Source organism: Sander vitreus, chromosome 7, assembly GCF_031162955.1.
Source record: "Sander vitreus isolate 19-12246 chromosome 7, sanVit1, whole genome shotgun sequence".
NCBI lineage: Eukaryota > Metazoa > Chordata > Actinopteri > Perciformes > Percidae > Sander > Sander vitreus.
In genome coordinates this window covers 20,550,431-20,574,020 of record NC_135861.1, presented here as the reverse complement: position 1 = coordinate 20,574,020, position 23,590 = coordinate 20,550,431, and the positions used below count along the sequence as shown (strand labels likewise).

The 23,590-nt window shown below is 41.5% G+C and overlaps 2 protein-coding genes across 3 annotated transcripts in view; one reads left to right on the top strand and one right to left on the bottom strand.

Annotated features, from left to right (window-relative positions):
- Nucleotides 1–11,405: 11,405 nt before the first annotated feature.
- LOC144520201 (amphoterin-induced protein 3) lies at nt 11,406–12,788 on the top strand. Its single transcript, XM_078253871.1, has one exon. The coding sequence runs from the start codon at nt 11,406–11,408 to the stop codon at nt 12,786–12,788; it is 1,383 nt and encodes a 460-aa protein (XP_078109997.1).
- Nucleotides 12,789–23,436: 10,648 nt separating this feature from the next.
- The window catches only part of tasorb (transcription activation suppressor b), a 15,051-nt gene continuing 14,897 nt past the window's right edge, over nt 23,437–23,590 (bottom strand). For both annotated transcript variants that reach the window (XM_078255223.1, XM_078255224.1), the window contains exon 23: nt 23,437–23,590. This exon is cut by the window's right edge. The gene's annotated coding sequence lies outside the window, so the exon portion shown is untranslated.

Genomic DNA, 23,590 nt, shown 5'->3' with positions numbered 1-23,590 from the left:
GAGTTTTTAAGACACTGCAGTAACCTGTTGGAAATGTACACTAGTGAGGACATCGCCAGTCGTTTGACCAAGGAAACTATCAGTCCAACTGAAGAGTTAGCAGAAGTACTGAGTCCTTCATGTCAAATTAATCTAAAGATAGTCAAGAACAAGACCGCTTTGTGCAATGGATGAATTTAGAGTCTATCTGAAGTATATTAGTTAGATCTAAGCCACAGTCAAAGTCTATCTTTCAGATACCAATCCCAGGTGTCAAGTATTGTGTCATGTATGTGTTTTTATTTCCCATTTTCATCATTCACGTCATTCACATTTGGCCTTCCCATGGCTGGATGTTAGCTACATGTTCAACATGGCAGTTAATTTTATATTTTTTCTTTATCGGTAAGTCATTATTTTGCTTCTTTGTGGGATTTCAAGCCTGAGAATAAATCCACTTACATTAGGAATGAATTGCGATGCAGGAGTCAGACTAGGAAATATGGTCTAGGAAGCAATCCAGCAGGTCACTGTTACTCAACGCCAGCCTTTAAGAGAGAGATAAGGAAATAATCAAAACAAAGAGGCGAGGGCCAACTTCAGCCAGACTGCACTGATAAATGGGATCCTACTTTTATTCTTTGAACCCCTTCCCTCTTATTTTCTCCAAACCAACCACCTCTCTTAGGTGATATGTGCTGGCTGATGGAAACTATTTAGTCTTTTATAACCTTTCTGCACAATAAAGCAAAATAACACCCTGCAAGCCCAAACTCCCTTATCTCTAGTTTCTTATCTCTCATTAGCTTTGGCCTGTGATGAGTGTTAGGCTTTGCAGGGGGGGAATAATCTATTGAAATATGGGTTCATTTTGGATAGACTTTATCAGCAAAGCAATTTAAATTTTGATAATGAAGAACACTGTAAATCCCCCAAGTGCCCTTGTACCGCAGCGTACATACAGCACAACAGTACGCTTGGGAGGTAATCATTGTGTAATCACTCAAACAACACTGCACATCCAAGCCCCAGAGCCTGCAGCCACTCCCCAGACAGACCAACCCCTGATATTTGCTGGGCTTATGATTTGTTCTGGGATCTAAGCAATAAGTAAAGCCTCCTTGTGGCCTTGTAGCCAGATTGAATTGCAAAAAACATGTTGCACCTGGTGCAGCTGCAACAGGAAGGAGAAGCAGCAACACTGTCTGCATTCACTATCTGATGGCTGCAACCTTATTGAAAATCTGATAATGATATTTGGTGAGCTTAATGGTTGCCCTCTGCAGGCTACAATCAGTCTTACTCAATCCTGTTTTTGTACTCACCGCCCCCCTATCCCCCCCTTCTCTTTTTCATCTTCTGCCTCACTTTCACAGTATGCGGCTGACAGCGAGAGGCATGATATACGGCTACTTCGCTCGGTTTTAAAACCCGCAGCACCACATCATTTTTGTTTTCAAATAGAATTAGTGTCTGTGTTAGTGAATAATCAAGGAGAATCACTGCAAGTGATCAACACGTGCCTGTCCACTTGTGTTTATTCTATTCTATTATCCTCAGGTTCAGCTGCAGAACAGCTGGTAGGGATTATGTGTCCTGCTCAACACACACTTCAGAATGAAAGATGCTAACGTGACAGAGGCTTGAACCTGGACTTCGTCATTAAAGGAAAGTCTTTTTCCTCATTACACCCCCTGTTCCTTAATAGGAAATGTAAAATTCCAATACATGGTATATGTTCAGAGCTTCCCTATAACATGAAGGTGTAATGACCCAATTTGCCCACAGGGAACATTAAAGTTTCACCCATGTGTTCTAATGTGGACAGCGTACATCTAAAGCCATCTATCTGCTGTTGTAGCTGACTTTTTACATTTTATTAGGAGTTCTTCCAGCGCGGACAATGCATCACTTCCTCTGAAATACCTAGAGGCTTTCAAGCTACATTGGCATTTTCATTCTAACACATTTGCAATAATTAACAGAGCTAACTTTTTTATTGTGATTAATAATAGAGTAGAAGATAGTATTATTGAGCCACACATTAAACTGCACTCATTAAATTTACTTTCCTGAATGCACCAACTCAGACTACTAAGTAGGTCTGTGGAAAGGTCAATGTGATCATTATATAATTTAGCTGGAGAACAATTATGACACAGTCTAATAAGACAAATTTCTAATGCGGTGTGAGAGTGACATCTCCTTCTCTGTGAAGATCCATTTCAGAGCCTGAATGTATGTAACTTGACCTGTTCCAAAATCCAATGCTGCTGAGGTAAAGTACACATTTAAGGTACTTGTTCCTTACTTCAATTATTACTATTTTTTGCTATTTTATATTTCTACTCCAATACATCTGAGGTTATATTTTTTTATACAGATTAAGAGTTCATATAATAATAAATATATGATCATTTATAAAATACAATACATTGTTAGAGATTAAAACAGTGTTTCTCAACCTTTTTGTCATGTGACCCCTTATTAAAAAGAAGTGTATAGTTGGGGCCCCTTTCAAATGTTTATGAATTGTAAGAAGTTACACCAAAGAGATTTCCCCTCTAAACTTTTAAATGGTTTAATTTGAATTGCTTGAAGACTTACAAAAAAGCCAATATTAGAAAAAAGTAAACAAAATACAAATTTGTGTTGCAGAACTTAGATTTGTTTTTCACCTCTCTACACCATTAATAATGAACAACAACATCAAAACTAGAGCCCAACCGATATGGGATTTTTTGGGACCAATATCGATACCTATTTTAGAGGGGAAAAATTCACAGATTACTGATACGCTGGCAAATTTTTTCGCTGGAATAAAAATAGACCTATGTGAATTGTGCTGTCTTAAACAAATAACTTTATTAAAGAATATTTAACATTATCATACATTATTATACATATAGTCTATATCCACAACCTTCCACTTACGGGATTGCTCTGTTGCTGCCAGAAATTCCGCCGTATGTCCTTCTTTTTGGCTAGACTGTCTAATCGGAGTTTTCTGTTGCACGACTTAAAAGACTTTTAAACGTAAGCATGTTCCACCAAAACAAGTTCCTCCCCGAGGCTATTTTGAAGCAGCACCGGGGCTCCGTGCGGCACATAGCGCTGCCCATGACGATTCCAGGAACGCATCCTGGAATGCTATGGGGACTAGCCAGACCACCCTCGGCAAGGCTGTGGAACAAGGTCTAGCAATGCAAGACTATTATACATACAATGTATTACATTGTCAACCAATTCTATAAAATGAATAAAATAAATAGCCAAAGAAACATCAGTACTATGTTCAGTATCAGTCAATTGCTGACCACGCTCTGCTGGACAAAATTACACCATTTCTAAATTACCCCAAGCATCATTTTCTGCATTATGTGTTCTGTAAAAAAAGTTTTCATATCAGCGCATATCAGACAAATGTATACGCAGTCAGGCTCTACTAACAACCACTGGATTAAAGCTATAGTGTGTAGTTTCTGTCGCCCCCATGAGGAATCCTAAGTAATGACAACAACACTGTCAGTGCGTCCACATAATACAGCCTTCCGTGATCGCGCACCGCCCCTACCCTTCCTTCATGTAGTTGCTAGTAGCCAAGGAGGACACGGAGGATTCAAAAAACATGAAAAAAAGAAAAGGTAATTATCTTCACTCGAATTTCTGCATGCAAGTCACCGGACGACACAATCTTCTGAACACAGCCATACTGAGAAATACAGAGAGAGTTTTGTGGAGCTGATAGTCTTAATTAGCTTTGTAGCAACTCATTTGGCAATGGCTTGAATGTAACAGATGTTCATTAAAGGTCCTATGACATGCTGCTTTTTTGCTATATGCTTTTATATAGGCCTTAGCAGTCCCCTAATACTGTATCTGAAGTCTCTTTCCTGAAATTCAGCCTTGGTGCAGAATTACAGCCACTAGAGCCAGTCCCACAATGAGCTTTACTTAGGATGTGCCATTTCTGTCTGTAGCTTTAAATGCTATTGAGGAGGAGAGAGGCGGGGCAAGGTGGAGGGTGGGGGTGTGGCCTTGACCAACTGCCATGCTTCGCTTGTTTTCAAGCCATGATGTCTCTCTCTTTCTCATGGTCAGGCCAAATTCTCTGGGCGGGCAAAGCAGAGAAATGGGAGGTAACCTTGCTCCTTATGATGTTATAAGGAGGAGATTTCAGATCGGCCCATCTGAGCTTTCATTTTCTTAAAGGCAGAGCCGGATACCCAGAGCTTGGTTTACATCTATCGCCATTTCTAGCCACTGGGGGACCATAGGCAGGCTAGGGGAACTCACATTAATGTTAAAAAACCTCATAAAGTGAAATTTTCATGCCATGGGACCTTTAATATAAAAAAGTTACGCACTAAAGCTTTAACCTACCTAAATGAATATAAAATATATATAAAACTAGCTCCACCTTCTTGATAATACTTTTACTTAAGTAGGATTTTGAATGCAAGACATTTTCTTTTAGTATTTTACATTGCTGTATTGCTACTTTGACTTAAGTAAAAGAAGTAAAGTAATACCAACTCACATACAGATCTTTTTTACACATCATTTTAGAAAAGAAGCCATTCATTTCTGTGTGGAGTACAAAGTTGAATTGAAAAATATATTTTGAAAGTTTTAGCCCCTCATCGGTTAGCTACAAATTCAGTCCGAATACAGCATTTTCCCTCCTGTGCAATGGTTCCAGAAGACCAACTCTCCATTTTGCTAGCTTCAGCACTCAATAGCTTCATGATTAAAGCCAGTCTATTTTATTGATTGAAAAGGAAGGAAAGAAAACCCAGAGCCTTTCTACTCTTCAGTCTCCGCTTCTCTATCTGTAAAAGTGGTAGAAAAGCCTCCCTTGACCATGTCCAGGCAATTTGGGTGGAGCGGGTCTCTCCTGTTGCACTCAGTGACTCCGGCCATGCTCGGTTACCTCATCTCATCAGCTGGGAAAGTATTTGAGCTTGTAGCTCCGGAGAAGGCGGCCACGAGTTAAATTGAGTTACCTGTTCAGAGATGGTTTCATTTTCCACGGATGGCCCCGAAGGTTCTTGATGGAACTGCTAACTGCTAATCACCCCTCATGTCCCTCAGTGTCTGTCTGAGCAGAGAGCGGCGACAGCAACCTTGCTCAGGTAGAGAAGACAGCCATTGCTGTTTTTTTTTATCTCTTATATTGGTGTTGTTTCTCTACCTGCCTTCCCTTTTTTTAACGTGTATAGATCATAAACTAATGCTAGCTACTTCCTGTTGTGTTCGCTGATTCTCTCAACTTCACTTATTCTTTACAGAACAGCCTAGCAGAGGTAAAACCAATTGTCTGCATGCATGGCCATGCATAGAGACACGCACACAGGCAATCACGCATATCGGGTGATACATGGGCAATGAATTCCCTGAGTAATAAGATAATGATTAATTTTATGGCTGTGATTTGTATGAAATCTCTATATTATCTACATTAATCCTTATTGATTAGGACATTATGGATTTTCTAAGCTATGTCAATCTACCATACAGTGAGTGATCTGGAAGGGGAAGAGGCTAGAGGCTTGGCTCATGTCCTGTCTGTCTCTGTTGATAACCACAGGGCAGGAGATGAAAGGCGGAGAGGAGAGGGGTAAAAAAAGTGATGCGGGGAGATAAGAGTTGAGAGAATAAACGACAGGAGAGGTGTAAAAGAAAAACAAGAGATGACAAAATGGGGAAAAGAGGAGGAAGGAGATGAGAGGATAACAGATAAAAGAGCAGGGGAAGAGCAGACAGCCTGACACCCCACAGTCACGTCACACAATTTACTATGTTCTGGCCCATAATGTTTTATAGCACAATCACTGATAGCACAGTAGTCAGTAGTGATCTCATTTCACAACCCATATCCTTCAGTAATGTGAACACAAAGGGAGAAGCAGAGCCATTAGCAGTGTCCAGTTCTCATCTACTGCTACTCATGCGTAATTGGCTTCCATGGTAGGAAGCAAGAAAGGGTAAACAGCAAGCAATCATATTAACTTCTGTGAGTCCTAATTGAAATCCTTTAACAATCAGCGCAGATGATTCATACCCCGAGCCCTCTTTCCTGCACGCTGCTCTCTGTATATTGACACGCGTGAAGACGTGGGTTTGCATTATAATCAAGAGTTATGCTTGATTTCTGCGCTCATGGGTAGCGTAAACAGAGCAGCTTAACATCCGCACATCATATGTGAGCATTTTACCTCAGTCAGAGATTTGCTTCAAATTAAAATCAGTTCTGGTTTCTGCATGGTGTAAATCAGGTGGATATGAAACAGAAACATTTCAAGGGGTGTCAATGTTATTATGAATGCAATCAATTAATAATGAAGGAATTAATTTTAAAGGAACAGTATGACATTGTGGGAAATGCTTTTATTCACCTTTTTGCTGAGAGTTAGATGAGAAGATCGATATCACTCTATTAAATATGAAGCTACAGCCAGCAGCCAGTTAGCTTAGCATAAATACTGGAAGCAGGGGTAAACAGCTAGCCTGGCCCTGTGTATATGTTAAAAAAAAGAAATATATATATATATATATATATATATCTAACTAATTAAAGCGTTATATCATGTTTGTTTAATCTGTACAAAAACCAGAGTGTAAAAATGTGCTCCCAGGCAAGAAATCTCTTCTTAAGGTGCTTAAGGACTCAATTCTCCAGTAAACCCACAACTTGTCATTTTTACACTACTTTGGGCAGAGCCATGCTTTCCGTTTCCCCCTGCTTCATGTCTTTTTATGCTAAAATAAGCTAACCAGCTGCTGGCTGTAGCTTTATATTTCACCCACAGATATGTGAGTATCCAACTATTGCGAAGAAAGCTTTTTTTTACTTTTTTTTGTGTGTGTTCTGAGAATAGCCTTCAGTTCTGACTATGCAATGATTCAAGTAGTCTATTATGTTTCATTTTTGATTGTTATTATAATTACTCTTATTATTATTCATTATTAGCTCCATGTATCAATATGTTATAGTATTTCTTTATATGTATTTGTATTCTATTTAGTCCTATTCCTTATGTAGCACTAGTAACAGTGAGAAGGGAAAGGAAAGAGTGCATTGGATGTTTCACCATTCCAGTTGAGTCTTAAACCACTAGATGGTGTGCTTGTCACTTCACACTTACAGTACACTACATGCACCAGATGGGTTGCATGGAGAAAAGCTCTCTGGAGAAGATATATAATCATATTGTCTAACCCTAGCATTATGCAACATAAAACCAGGTCTATCTCAACAGGTTTCGGGGGTTTTGAGTAAGACATTCTCAAATAATGCACTACAATCACTGTGAATACGCAACATATGGAGCAGCCGAGCCACTCCTTGTGACAAACAAACAATCCTGCACTGTCTGAAACTCATTTTCAACAGAGAGCTCATCCAGACTGTAAATTCACCCGCGGAGAGAAAAGAAATAAAACTCAATCCTCCGAATCTTTATCCAGGCACTGACTCATTCATATTTGAGAGTCTGGCTGTCAGCCATGCTAACAAAAAGCTGTTGAATGGCAGAATAAACACTGAACAAGGGGTGCGTATGTTCAGGTTCAGGGTTTCAGAATTGGCAGAAAGAGGTTATGGAAACACTTCAGCTGCAGTGTTTACAGAGTTACCTTTAGTAGTTTTGGATATAGTCACTTTGTCAAAAAAATATTTCAATAATTAACAAAGAGCTTGTGTATTTAACCATCTTGAGTTTCAATTTCTCTTTAAAATCACAATACAGTATGTTATTGAAGGACGATATTCAGCATCATTATTTTGAAGTATAGAGGAAGAATAATAACATAATACATGTCTGCATTCCTCCATTCCAGTGCTTTAATGTAAAAAAATAAAATATTCTTCTTGCATCTGAGAATATAAAGCTTTATATCATCGCCTCTTAGTGAGCTTCACTGCTTCTCAAGGGCAAGATAAGAGAAGTAATTTTCTGTTTTTTTCTTCTCCTCTGCAGCAGATGGTAAAGAGAAAATCACTTTCTGCTGGGGCAGGATGCATCAGGGTCAGGGTTTAAGCTTTGAGGTCCACTCTAAACCTGGCCGATTTGACAGGACTGTTTTGCATACGCTGACTCTAATCAAAAGTATGCGGAAGAAGAAGGTGGGATTTGCGAAGCAGCTTGATACAGAGATAGTGATTAGATTAGGGATTTAACAGCAGGCTGGCGCCACACGGTCCAGTCTGACAACAGGAGCATGCAGCAACAAAACAAGACTCACAAAGATTTTCAGTCCCCACTGACTGGAAAAAGGGGGAGGAGATGAAGGTGTTAATATTGACATTCCAGAGGTCCCCATTCTGTTGAAACTACACAGAATAATACTGTATGATGAGAGGCAATCAGCAGTAAAAGGCAAAAAAGACTTTTGCACAGAAAATCAACTTGTTTACCTGTTCCTGCTTTGGTTGAATTGATCTGAGGACAATGACACATGATTGGACTCGAAAATGAAGGAGTCTTTACTGAATACGAAAATATTGAGGCACTCAAAAGTATTTCATTGTTATTATTATTATTATATTATTATACTGTAGCTAAAAACAAATGCAGCCACTGACATGCTGGCACGATGGTGCACCTTATTCAAATGCTTCATGTGCTCATATTCTTCTGAGAGCACCAAACCATGAATCATTACCAGCTTATGCAGATGAAGCCACTGGTGTATAGGTCTTCTGTGATCCATTTACAATTAGGGACTTCAAAAAGCACTACATACATGATTGGAGCAGCCCATTGAACAAACAGCAGTGTTACATAACACCTTAAATCAATGAAACATGTTTATTTAAAAAGCTACTCGGATGAAGGTTTTCTTTACAGTAGGACAAAGTTCAATTTGTAGGAAAAGAGACAAATTACTTTGAGCCATGATATAAGCCCACATAAACATAACACCTACAAGGAGGGCCTGTTTAGAATAATTTTTTAACATATCTCAAATGTACATGTGTGGGTGTATATATTTCTTACATGTTTCAGCCAAGCTGATGACTTGCCTAGGGACAAGATTGTGCACAAAGCCACAATGCCAAAGATGGTAATGGCGTGTTAATTTCAACACAAATACATCCATATGTGTTTTCTTATCCTTAATCCTATTCTTAAACACTAAGGAGGAATATGTTAAACTGATCTCAGACTGAAGCCTTCCACCTTCAGTTTCCTGTATCCATCATGCGGGTGCAGATGTGGACTCCACATCTGCCCACCTTTTCAGAAGTGAACCTCATCCAGCAAGTCTGAATCCACGGGGGATCGGCTATGTGCCTCGGCAGAGTGACTGAGTGGGAGTCAGTCAAAGCCCCAAGCACTTATAGGGAGGGGGTGGAGGTTTGGGGGTAGCAGTGAGGAGGTGGCTGCTGGCAGGCAAAGCTAATTCACTGTGACAGAAATCAGAGCTGTCAGGGCCACCATAACCAAGCAGCATGGACAGCATATATCCAGTCAAACCCACAGCCAAGAGGACGAAAGGATGTCAGGGGCTCAGAAAGAAAGGGGGGATATACTGATTAAGGCACTTAAGAGACTGTGTGTGTGTGTGTGTGTGTGTGTGTGTGTGTGTGTGTGTGTGTGTGTGTGTGTGTGTGTGTGTGTGTGTGTGTGTGTGCGTGTGTGTCACACTGGGCAGGGGGGGCAGGCAACATCCATCCACTCAAAAACCACTAAAATAGACACGACAAAGTAAAGAGGCACACAGGTAGGAAGAGCCTTCACAGTCATGAAGACTTTCAACACAGGAGCTGACAAAATACACAGAGAGATGAAGAGAGATGGACAGGACTTTCCAAATTCAAAAACTCACAAAAACAAGTGTATTTACAACGATAAGTAAAGCAACATCCAGACAGAGTTGCACACACAAAGAAATAATAAAATACAGGAGGCAAAGCTAAATTCCAGTCCTCTGGGATTATTGGTGAAAGGTAACCAGATTAACGCATGTAATATTTATGAGGAAGGCTCCTAGATTTTATTAATCTGATATTATGTGAAATACTAAAAGTTTAATGGAATAGTATATTAAGAGAATATTGTGAGAAAACTGATATTGTTGAGAGAGGGAGAAAGAAAGATGGAGAGAAGGAAGGGCATCCTCATGACTTAATGATGAGAGAGGGAGACACAAGGTTGGTCTCTAAATTACACAGAGGAGGAGGAGGGGATTGTAGGAGATTAAGTGAGCTATGTGCTGTTTGTTATACACTGCAAAGCACTGCAGGATGTTTGTTGAGCGGCACTCTCATTTGGGACGAGGAGAAAGCCGGTAAGGGCACCTTAAACATTGTTACTCGGGCGTCTCGGGATGAGGATCTGAGAAGAAGATAAGGATTAGACAGCAATGTTTTGGGTATTCATTGACGGGATACAACTTTGAAGAAGAAAAAGATCAGGAAAGTTGGAGACTCACGTTGTCGCTAAGCAGTTTACTTTGGAGTCGTGGTCTGAAGTGGAGTTTCCTTCTCATTTTTTTGGAGGGGAGAATAGGATTAAATAAGTGAGCCAAATTGCTCACTCCTCTGAAAGTGGTATGAACTTTTCCCCTCTGCCTTCAAATTCATACAGAATTACAAGTCAGTAGCAGGAAATGTGTTAAAACTGATCTCTAAAAATGTTCAACTTCAAGTAGGCTAGACTGATAACTGAGAAGAAACGTTTTAAAGTGTAAGTATTTCCCTCTGTGTGTATGACTGTAAAACGCATTACCAAATATGTTTACGGTTTACTACTTAGTCGATCCACAAGAAATTTATTGGCAACTATGTTGATGATTAAACTAATCATGTTGAATCACAAAAAAATGCCAAAGGTCTCTGGTACAGCTCCTTACATGTGACTATTTTCTGTTTTTTTGTTGTCTTCTATGATCGTGAACTGAATATCTAGGTCCTTGAATGTTCAATGTTTCAAGATGCAGTACAGTAGTCTTTAGGAATATCTGAGGAGCGTTTTTCACAACTTTCTAACATTTTTTAGACCAAATGAGCCATTAATTAAAATAAATGATTAATTCATAATGAAAGGTATTGCTCACTGCAGCCATACAATGATTACTGCACCAAAAAAATAAACTATTTTATTACTATATTTTATACATTATTTCCTTATACATAGAAACATCTCTTATTAGTCTAAGGTGAGTATTTGTGATTCAAAAGCTGAAAATATATTCCTGGGGCAAAAGGGACATTTCAACGATTTTTCATCTTCTGCCATAGATACTGAGGCTTCCTGCATGACACTAACCTTGTAGTCATATTACTGTATGTGTCTGTAAAACAGCTCAAAACAGCAGGTGGGTAGAATAGCTTTTTAATACATCGCATGGTTTCTCATTTTATTCTTATCTGACCAGGGAGAGCCAGAGGGATTACAAAGGATCCGAATTCCAGAAACATGACCTCCAGACTGTATCCAGGCCCTCTCCTCGTGCTGCTCTGTCTCATCCATGGCGCTGAGGAGTCCTGTCCCTCTATATGCCTCTGTGTATCTGACACAGTGAGCTGTAGCTCCAGTGGTCTGGCCAAGTTACCCTTGTCCCTGCCCTCCTTCTCCGTCACCCTTGACATCAGCCACAACCATCTGTCCTGGCTGGGTGCGGGCAGTTTCAAAAGGATGCCTAGATTGGAAAACCTCCGGATGACCCACAACCAGCTGGGCTCCCTGGGCCATGGGGTGTTTCGCAACGCCTCCGGCCTCAGGCACCTTGACCTGTCCTCCAACAAGCTGCATGTGGTGGAGCAACACTACTTCCAGGGGCTGTGGAGGCTGGAGGAGCTCCTTCTCTTCAATAACAAGATCACACAGGTGGAGGCCGGCACATTGAGCGGCCTGAGCAGCTTGAAAAAGGCCTACTTCAGCCTCAACCAGATCACACACTTCCCGTTCTTCTCCATCCAAGACCATAGTCACCCTTTCCTGAGCATGCTGGACCTCTCGTCCAACCGCCTGAGCCGTCTGCCATGGGAGGATGTGAAAGCTTTGCCCGGGTTGGTCCAGCGGGGGCTGTACCTCCACAACAACTCTCTGATCTGTGACTGCTCCATGTACAGTGTATTCTGGCATTGGGATCTGAGGGGTTACGACGCACTGAAGGACTTTACTGATGAGCACACTTGCACCACCTATGGGAACCCACGAGCGTCCATCCGGTTTCTGCAACACTCCCGCTTCTTCCACAACTGCACTGTGGAAAGCGCTGTCTCATTGCCAGTGACCGTGCTCCTCTCCAACGTGTTGGTTTCAGAGGGAGAAGGAGTGCGTCTGGACTGCCAAACGTCCCTGAGTAGCACAGACCTCTCATTTACATGGCTCTCCCCCAGCAAGGGGTACATCACCCAGACTAGCATTAATGACACGCTAATTAGCCTATTTCCTAATGGTACCTTGGAGATCCAAGCAACCGAGGTCAATGACTCAGGTTTGTACGTGTGCACAGCTGTGGATATTAAACAGGCACTGAATGCGACCCGGGAGGTCAATGTGACCGTGTTGCTGCCTGCAGCAGAGTCATTCAGCACTGGCTACACAACGTTGCTGGGCTGTTTGGTGACCACGATCTGCATCCTCATATACCTCTACATGACTCCGTGTCGCTGCAGCTGCTGTAAACAGCCCAAACCTCCAGCTATCCCAATTGCAACTTACGACCCCAGCACCCTAGCTTCTGTTTTCTCCCCCTCCACTAGACCCCAGCACAAAATCCAAACTGACAAGCACGTAGCATTCATGGAGCCAATAATAAATGAAGAAGGAACAGAATGGATACCTGAAGGTTGATACTGAACAGGATTTTCTCTTTTCCTTATTTTGAAGCGGAAACAAAAAGACCTTTGGACAATGCAAAACTCCTTACTCAGGAATTAGCAGTGAGATGCAGTAAGAAGTGAGTGTTAATGCTGTATAGGAAAAAAGAACATCATGTCTCTTTCCCGCACTCAAAAAAGGCCTCCTAAACAAAAAGCTATATCTCCTGTTCTGGCCCAGTAGTCGAAATGAAAGTTTCAACTTTGGTTTATTACCCTCAGTATACTGACATTGCTAAATCACAGTAGAGCTATTATCAGCCCTAAAAATCAGCTAATAACGTCTCTGTGTACTGAGGTACGACACTAGGGGGAATATTTCTCGTGGGATCAGAGAGTGAATCTGGCTCACTTTTCACAGAAAGTGTTTAACGAGGATTAAAAGCACCGGAAAAACGCTGCAAGTTCATACTGTGATGGACTGCAGGAAGTAAGTTCAGCCTGTGCATCTTGGTTGAGTTGAGGTGCTGCATAATTATTGTGGTAGAGCTAGGCACTGCACCAGCTGAAGATACAGCCCATATTTCTTAGAAATATGTTGCTTAAAAAATAAAACAACTCCTGAAAATGTCTTTTCCCTTTGTTCCTAATAATGGAGTTGTTCCCTTTAGATCAATTGCCTGCTCTGTTGATTTGGTTTTGAAGGCAATTTAGGAAAATCCATTACTTTCATAGAAAAAAAAAGAGGACTTAAGATACAGCAAAAAAAAAAGCAATAAATGTTTCTGTGCAGAGGCCACAGATTTCAGCAAACATTTAAAAATCTTATCTAGCAGAAAACATCCATCCATCATACATATACATAATGCATATAAACCTGTTGGACTAATCTGGCAGCCAAAAACAATGACTCTCTGTCTGCACTCTGCTTATCTGGCAAATAGTACAGAAATCAGGAGTGTCAACAAACCAAAAACAAACAGCAATTGGACTGCTCTTCAAAGACAGAATCTCTTTGATCAAACACAGCAGAGCACTTCGAACACTGCGGAACAAACACAACTACAAAATTTTAACTGAAGTGACAAATATTTCAAGCATGACGCTAACCCCAAAGGGGCATTACTTTGTATAGCTTTGTTTTGTTTGTTAATTCAGTGGAACATGCTTAAAATGACAGAATAACACGCTGCGATGCCAGAGATGAATGATGTTGAAGAAGGACGTGCATGCACTGCCATGAAAGAACATAAGTGTGTGGGATGAGAACAATAAGTCGATGACATGAAAGACCAAAGAGAGCATATGGGTGGTCGGGGATGAAGGGATATTTCAAACCTGATGAAACAAACAGTAGCCTCAAAAGAAACAAATCAATTTCTTTCCATGCATCCATAATGTTTTGGATTGTAGTTTAATCTTAATGCAAACACTGAGTGGGAGTAAGGATTGCATCGAGATTGAATAGGATTAGATGTAATCCTTCATATAATGTCAAAGAGAAGTTGTCACAAAAGCAGAGTGTGTCGTTGGAGGGGCCTTTGATTATTTCTAAATCCTTAATTAAAACTTGACTCCTTTTAAGCCCTTAGAGACTAATATTGTTGAGCAACTTGAAAGTAAATTCACAGACAAAAAAGGTGGAAATCTAAAATCAAATGGGCAGCCGTGCATGAAACTAGGACAGCTAGCTGTTAGACAGCGCTGACTTTCATCACTATTAAACTCTCAGGGATTAAGCAAAAAGTCTGTTAGACTAAGCACTGTATTGCGATGCACCACTCAGTTTAATCACACCGCTACTGACTTATATGTTATATTTAGAAAAAGTTTTCGGAAAGGGTGTGCATTAGACTGACATGACACTGTCATAACCGTGACATGAAACCTGTCAGGAACATGAAGGAGTCTTTATGAATGTTTATGACTGTCACTCGACAGTCTTCTTATCGTCTTGTCAAGTTGTCATAACACAAAGATCTTAAACAATGCTGACTTTGCATTAGAAGTGTCATAATTTACCGAATGACATTCATGTCAACAGTCATAAACATTCATAAAGACTCCCTCATGTTCATGACATGCGTCATGGCATGGTTATGATGGTGTCAGGTCATTTGTATGCACACCCAGATAAAGTGTTACCAAGTTTTCCCAGTAGTAAGCAACATTCAAATTCCTGAACAAAGTATTATGTAACGCTGTGTGTGTGATGAAACATCTTATATCAGAGACATGACCCGTTGCTTTCCAGAGACAGTGTATTAGAGACGTTACATGGTGTGATGACTTGGGGTTAGGTTTTAGGAGATTACCACAAGGATAAAAACTAGGTGCTTTGTCAATTTCAATGTTTTTTAAATCCCTCTAATCTGGTTCTGCTCTCTGACACAGCACAAACAGCTGGATTGGGATTTGTCGTTTTTTGATATGATTAGCAGAAAGGTTTAAACCGAGGACACGATGTGAGCATTTCTATTCAAGGGCTTTCTATTTCACAGAGGGTCCACAGGTGACCCTGGTTATGTAACCACACTGCTGATTTATGGAATCAACCTCAGTGTAGGCAGCATGTCACAGTTAGAATGAGTGAAGTTAGTATCCTGATACCATTTGGTATCCAGCATTTTATATGAACCTTGTGACAGCAAGCACTTTAATGATAATGGGAGGCCTCAGCAGTGCATGTTGAAGAGAAAGAAAAAACAGGTATAAAAAGCACACCATAAATTATAATTATTTTGCTCTAGCAAATTGTTATACATATTCCTGCTCATCTGAAACATGAGGTGGCAAACAGACACATTTAGTTTGCTGAAATGTTCTGAAATCGTTCTAACATTTACATATTATTAGAAAGTCCTAATAATTGCACCTAAGTCTGTATCACTTAGTCTATCTGCAAATTATCCTGAACCTCTCTAATAAATTACCCAGGTGTAAACAAGAGACCATATGATGCTTTAAAAGAAGCCCCTCTCCAAAGCAAAACACTCCATCAGACTTCAATTAAAGCATGCACTTCCCTTTCCAGATTAACTGTTTTTCCTAGTTCGGCTGGGCTCCAAGGGATTCAAAATCATTGTATTCAAGAATCTAATTACTGTGAAAGCCGGTGTTTTACTCTGAATAGCTTCCATTAGTGGAGGGCTGCCTTGACTGTCAACAGGCGCTATTACTGAACTGTCAAAACAGTCATCAGGCAGGAGTGGAGGCATCCAACTGTGGCAGATAAATGTACATCTTTCAGATAATGTGACACCCACATACACAACCTCGGTAGAGGCCCAATGTCACCAAACCGACAAAAAAACCTTATTTCATTCTAATTGGACACTTTACATGGAATATGTGCTCGAGAAACACACCAATAAGTCATTTCAGAACAGTCCACCATCCAGCTATACTATACTGTAGATCTTTTTTTAAGGAGGCAAGCAAGTTGCTTCCCAAAAAAGACTAAAATAAATGTGGACTGCTGCACACCAGACAACAGGCTGTTTATTATACCTCTGCACTGAATTTGAATGCAGGCCACTTTCTGTGTTTCCAAAGCAAGATGATGCAGCTGGATGTCCAACATGTCAAACAGAATTCTGGTCTCAGTCTCTGTCACTGTGGGGCACACTGCAAATGAATGCGTCATTAATCAAATGTATATCTATCACATTTCATTGCAAACAAAAAGCATTATGCAGCGATACACCTTTACCTGAGCCATTCAGCATGTTGGAAGCAGTATCCTGGCTCACTGTCTCCCTGGGGGTGTTATGGGCTTCAGTGAGTAGAATTTAGCTGGATATCATAAGATTTGACAAGCACAATGACTCAAAGTATTTTGAGGTTTATATTGTTGCTCATGGCCACTTTTCTATAACATTGTCTTGTCTTTTTATTCTTCTTCTGTGTTCAGCTTGTCATTTCACTTTTATTGTATCATGTGGTAATGGTGCTCCCCTTGTTAATCTGTCACACTTCTCCACTAAAAGACAACAATGAACTGATGAAATATGGCTATTATAATATTATTTCCATTAAAAAATACCTGTGCTGTCAGAGACAGTATAGGTAACCTATCTGCAATGTCTTATAGTGTCGGTGATACTCAATTATGTAATTAATGGTGCAATTATTATTTTTTTGTCATACTAGCAGCATGGCTCGAGGGAAGAAATATTGGTTGGTCCACCACATTGGTCCAGACTGAAATATCAACAGTTAGAGGATGGATTGCCATGACATTTTGAACAGACATTCATGGTCCCCAAAGGTTAAAACTAGCTGACTTTGGTAATCCTCTAGCGTAAGCCAGCAGGTTGACATTTATGGCTTTTGGTAAAATATCTTGAGAACTATTGGATGGTTTGGCACAAAATTTAGTAACGACATTTATTGAACCCAGCGTGTATCGTCTCGTTACCTAAGTGCTTTGTCACACCACTATGTCCAACACTATCGTTTATGACCAAAAACCTGCTAAATTAATGACATTTCATCAGTCTCAGTTGTACCTTGTGTTTAGTGTTAATTAGCTAATGTTACCACGCTAAGATGTAAATATTACACCTGCCTAACATCAGCATGTTAGCATGCAAATGTCAGCATTTAGCTGAAAGCACTGCCGTGTCTAAATACAGCCTCACAGAGTCCCTGACTGTAGACTCTTGTTATAGTATCACTACGTTACTCATAGTTCTAATTTTGAATATAGGTGGCTGATGTAGCCTAATAAAGCATTACTAGAGTAGGTCATTTTTTCTGTGTGAATACAGCCACCTCCCTTGTTTTGTGTCTAGCCACACCACAAAGTTTGGCCTCTATAGGGGCTAATATAAGCAATGTGTAAGCTACATTACAACTGCCTGGTCAAGCCCCATTCAGAGGCAATGCTGCCTCATAGGCTGCACATATTTTTTAAACTGTGGAAGCTGGAGGATTTCCACAATCTGAGGTGTTGAGGCACGTAACAAGAGAAGTGATACTCGGATACACTCATACAAGGGCAGAGATACATTTAATTCTGGCCTAAAGCCGTATATCCTGCAAAGGCACCAAGAACACACTTTCATCTTGAAATGTGTACTACTTCCCCTCTATTCCCTAATGCAATTATATTTGTTTTTTTATTTTATTTTTAAACTGGAATCAAATAGCTATGTGTAAGGCAGGCAATGTGAAAGGGGTTGCTTGTAGTCAGTGGTGAAAAAAGTAGTAAGATCCTTGATCAGCAAAACAATATGTAGGTTATAGCTATTATCAGCAAAATGCACTTTAAGTACTGGTTCTGCAGAAACTAGTGGTTACCAACCTAGGGGTAGATAAATCTGAGGTGTCATGACATGATTAATGGGGTAGTTCTGCTACCATTACACAAGTTTATATAAACATTTTGGACTTTTCTATAATCTTTGCAGTTTTTGTGAAATAGTGGACAATTTTAACTCTTTGTACATTGTGCAGCTTTTTAAATTAAACCATGTTAGAAGTTTGGAGGGGTAATGTCTCTTTGGTGGAAGTGCCAACCAGAAACATGATAAGGGTCAGACACTGCTTTTTGTAAGGTTGTTGCATCACAATACAAAAACAAGCCAATGTAGTATCATGTTTTTACTGTAAACTCTTAATCTGCAATGTAACTTGTTACAGTAACAATGTTACTACAACTGTAAAATACATGTAGTGGAGTAAAAATAGAATATGCATCATTCTGAAATGTAGTATTAGTAGAAGATGAAATAGAATAGAAATACTCAAGTGCCTCAACTTGACTTGGACTTAAGTTAAGGTACTAACGTTAAACCATCACCCAACTCCATGGAGCAAAATAACGTCTTTCAGCTCGTTGTTTAAATGGACTATTTTCCACAAAAATTAAAGCTCTGATAAACCCACTGAATGCTACCAGCCCAGCATCTGATGACAAAGTTAACTAGCTAACGTTAATTAAGCTAGCTGGTGAACATGGTGGAGCTTTTAGCTGCTAAAGAGCCAGATATTTCCCTCAAGAGTTGGTGGAGAACAAAACAGAGCTAAAGAGAGAGTGAATATTGGACTTACATTCATCAGGTGGTCAGAAACATTACTCCAAAAGACTGTTGCTCCGTATCTGCTGGATGTGTAAATCATAGACTATGGTAAACAAACTGTATGCTAACAGATTAGCCTTATCAACAGGTGATAGTCAGTGACAGTGTTGTGTTCAAAGCCTGTTTCATCTGCCCCCCAAGTACCCAAACAAAATCAGTCCCTACTGGTTTATTTTATGTGACAATTGTATCCCTGCGATGCTGTATTAGACTAAATGTAATGCTATATATTCCCTGATTACATTTTTACAAAATATACAAATAATACATACTACCTCAATATTTAGTAAAATTACTTCCGTACATTCACTATGGCTGCCCATTTCCCTGAATTTCCATGTTATATAGTCAGTTTTTTATTTTTCATTGTATTATGTATTTCCCTTTAAAAATCAGTCAGTTATTTACAGTAACTGAATCAATGATGATTGTACTTTTCCCTCCATCATTAACACCTCCGAGGATCCCTTGGACAGTGAACACAACCCCCAAAATTCAGCTCAGTGGTAAGTATTCCAGGTGTAAATGTAACTGTGTGGAGTAGGGTGCTGTAAAAAACATCTTGCTCACTGTTTGTGTGATGGGTCTTAGCTGCAATTGATTTAATGGGTAAATGGGCAGACATGTTGACATGTCATAGTAGGAAAAGCACAGGTGTATTCAAAACCATTAATGATGGCTGCATTCCACTTAGGAGAATCAGAATGGGTTTTATTGCCAAGTACGTTTTTTAACACATACAAGGAATTTGTTTTGGTGTTGTTGGTGCACGTCCCACATTCTTTAGATTGAATATTAAACAATATAAGTATATTTACACAGTATGTATTAAGTTAAAAATAAAGAATAAATAAAGATATAAATAAAAAATAAAGAGCAAAGAGCATTACAGCAGAGAGAGAACAGTGGCATGAAGGTGGAGTGTCAGGGTGGTTTCTGGGCCTTGTTAATAAGGCTAGTGGTGGAGGAGAAAAAGCTGTTCATGTGACGTGAGGTTTTGGTCCTGATGGACCTCAGCCTCCTGCCAGAGGGGAGTGTCTCAAAGAGTTTGTGTCCGGGGTGGGAGGGGTCGGCCACAATCTTTCCAGCACGCTTCAGAGTCCTGGTGGCGTACAGGTCCTGGTGCGGCGGCAGATTGCAGCCAATCACCTTCTCTGCTGATCGAATGACACGCTGCAGTCTGCCCTTGTCCTTGGCAGTGCTAGCAGCGTACCAGATGGTGATGGACGATGTGAGGATGGACTCAATGATGGCTGTGTAGAAGTGCACCATCATTGTCTTTGGCAGGTTGAATTTCTTCAGCTGCCGCAGGAAGTACATCCTCTGTTGTGCTTTCTTAACGAGGGAGCTGATGTTCAGCTCCCACTTGAGGTCCTGGGAGATGGTAGTTCCCAGGAAGCGGAAAGACTCCACAGTGTCAATTGTGGAGCCACAGAGGGTGATGGGGGCAGGTGGGGCTGGGTTCTTCCTGAAGTCCACAACCATCTCCACTGTCTTTAGAGCGTTGAGCTCTAGATTGTTTTGCTTGCACCAGGTGGTCAGCCTCCCACCTGTAGGCGGACTCGTCACCGATGAGGGAGGTGTCGTCCGCAAACTTCAGAAGCTTGACAGACTGGTGACTGGAGGTGTAGTTGTTGGTGTACAGGGAGAAGAGCAGGGGGGAAAGAACACAGCCTTGGGGCGATCCGGTGCCGATGGTCTGTGAGTCGGAGACGTGTTTCCCCAGCTTCACATGCTGCTTCCTGTCAGACAGGAAGTCAGTGATCCACCTGCAGGTGGAGTCAGGCACGCCTAGCTGAGAGGGTTTCTCCTGGAGCAGAGCTGGGATGATGGTGTTAAAGGCAGAGCTGAAGTCCACAAACAGGATCCCTGGCGTAGGTTCCTGCGGAGTCCAGGTGCCAGAAGATGTAGTGGAGGGCCAGGTTGACTGCATCGTCTACAGACCTATTGGCTCTGTAGGCAAACTGCAGGGGGTCCAGGAGGGGGTCAGTGATGTCTTTGAGGTGTGAAAGCACAAGGCGCTCAAAGGACTTCATAACCACAGAGGTCAGGGCAACGGGTCTGAAGTCATTAAGTCCTGTGGTCCTTGGCTTCTTGGGGACAGGGATTATGGTTGAGGTCTTGAAACAGGCTGGCACGTGGCATGTCTCCAGTGAGGTGTTAAAAATGTCTGTGAACACTGGAGACAGCTGATCAGCGCAGTGCTTCAAGCTGGATGGGGAGACAGCATCCGGTCCAGCAGCTTTCCTGGGGTTCTGTCTCCTAAAGAGTCAGTTGACGTCACTCTCATGGATGGAGAGAGTCGTCACTGAGGTGGGTGGGGGGTGGAGGGGGGAACCTTTATGGAGGGCATTGGTGGGGAGGCCCAGGACCCTGCTGAGGTGGGGGAGGTGGAGGTGAAGCACAGTGGCTGTAGCTGTAGGGAGGTGTCATGGGGGATGGTGTCAGGACTGTCCTTTTGTCTTTCATATCGACAGTAGAACTCGTTCAGGTCGTTGGCTAGGTGTCGGTCATTGAAGGAGTGGGGGGTTTTAGGCTTATAGGTGGTGATCTGCCGAAGTCCTTTCCAGACAGTCGCAGAGTCGTTCGCTGAAAACTGGCGTTGGAGCTTCTCAGAGTACCGTCGTTTAGCCTCCTTCACTGCCTTGCTAAACTTGTACTTCAACTCTTTAAATCTGTCTTTGTCCCCACTCCTGAACGCCTCTTCCTTAGTCAGCCTTGACCTTCTGAGTTTGGCTGTGAACCAGGGTTTGTCATTGTTGTAACTCACCCTGGTGCTTGATGGAACACAGCAGTCCTCACAGAAGCTGATGTATGACGTCACAGCCTCTGTGTACTCATCCAGACTGTTGGTAGCAGTCCTGAACACATCCCAGTTAGTAAAATCCAAACACGACTGGAGATCCTCCACAGCCTCACTGGTCCACTTCCTTGATGTCCTCGCAGAGCTTTAGTTTCTGCCTGTAGGCGGGGATCAGGTGGACCATGACGTGGTCAGAGAAACCCAGTGCAGCACGGGGGACTGCGTGATAAGCATCCCTGACTGTGGTATAATAGTGATCCAGAATGTTCTCCTCTCTGGTCGGGCATGTAATATGCTGTCTATATTTAGGGAGTTCAATGTGTGAGGTTCCCTTTATTAAAGTCTCCAAGGACAATAACTAGGGAGTCCGGGTTGGTCCGCTCCGCATACAGTATCTGGTCGGCGAGCATGCGCTGTGCGTCCTGCACGTTGGCCTGCGGTGAGATGTAAACACCGACCAGAATAAATGAGTGGAACTCACGGGGTGAATTAAAAGGCTTACAGTTTATGATGAAATATTCCAGGTCAGGAGAACAATGCTGCTGGATCACTGTCACGTAGTTGCACCAGCCGCTGTTGATGTAGAAACAGATTCCTCCACCTTTAGTTTTACCGGAGAGATCCGTGTCTCTGTCCTCTCTAAAAAGCTGGAAGCCTGCCAGCTGCAGCGCAGAGTCCGGTATTAATCCATAGAGCCACGTCTCCGTGAAGCACAAAACAGCAGATGAAGAAAAGTCCCGGTTTCTCACCAACAGCAGTTGTAATTCCTCCAGTTTGTTGGGCAGTGAGCGCACGTTAGAGAGGAATATTCCCGGGAACGGTGTGCGTAATCCTCGCTGGCGGAGACGCACAAGCGCACCGGCCCGTTTCCCTCTCCTCCGGCGCCTCGCTGCGTGAGCAAAGGTGAGCGCACCTTTGACCAGAATGTCCAAAATTTCCAGTGAAGGGAGAAGAAAAGTGGGAAATAAGTCCAATGGTGTTGTTCCCCTGAAGTTCACGAGCTCTTCACTGGTGAATGAGATACGGGTACCATCGCAAGAAACAAAGTTAAAACAAAAATCAAAACAGAGCGCACCAACACACCGTGTCACCATTCTGCGGCGCCATCTTGCAAGCCTAAGAGGCCCTGGTATTGTGCATGCTGACTCACTGATAGCTTACTGGGACACTTGATGGAATTGAGCCATCGTTAAGGTGATCAATTTCAGCTGTGCTTTTCCTACTATGACAAGTCAAAATGTCTGCTGTGAAAAAGGTCCATTGGGGCTCTGGAGATAAAAATCTATTTTCCACATTAAGATGAAACTGCGACCTCTGGTGTTTAACCCTACAGTACAAAGCAGTACAATAAATCCACACAGAGTGTCAGTGGTTTCAGTGGTGGTAGTTGACGGGGCAATGGCACTCAGCATGGAGTCTCAAAAGGCTTTTAAATGCTACATTTCCAGTTTCCAAACTGCTCTCCATACACAGCTTACCCTGCTGTGGAAAACAGATTTAACCGATTTCTACTGCAGTGCACTGTGCCTCGTCATGGTCAGAAAATATTTTTTCCATAGTATTTAAAGGCATTTTAACACACTAGTTTTACTAGCACCAACACGCTCTTTCTTATAGGAATCTGACCTGTTGACTCATATTAAAATATTTTACTTTAGGCATGTTTTCCATATTACACACTTTATTTTGGTCTATTGCCATTTGAGGTTAAATTATCCACCTTTATACCGCACATGGAAATTGTAGGTAGGGGAATAAAGTATGGAGTTTAAGTGAAAGGACAGTAAGACAGCTGTGATTTATATTTTTAATAGTTTGCTTGACACTGTCATCAAACTGGTCACACAAACAAGATTTGAAATGTTTTATTTTAATAGAATTTCAGACAACCGACTATGTAAAATAACAAAAAAAAAGAAAACCAACAGCAAAAGTGAAATTTCATTC

What these genes read in the sequence shown, in the direction of transcription:
- LOC144520201 (XM_078253871.1), top strand. Translation starts at nt 11,406, where the DNA reads ATGACCTCCAGACTGTATCCAGGCCCTCTCCTCGTGCTGCTCTGTCTC.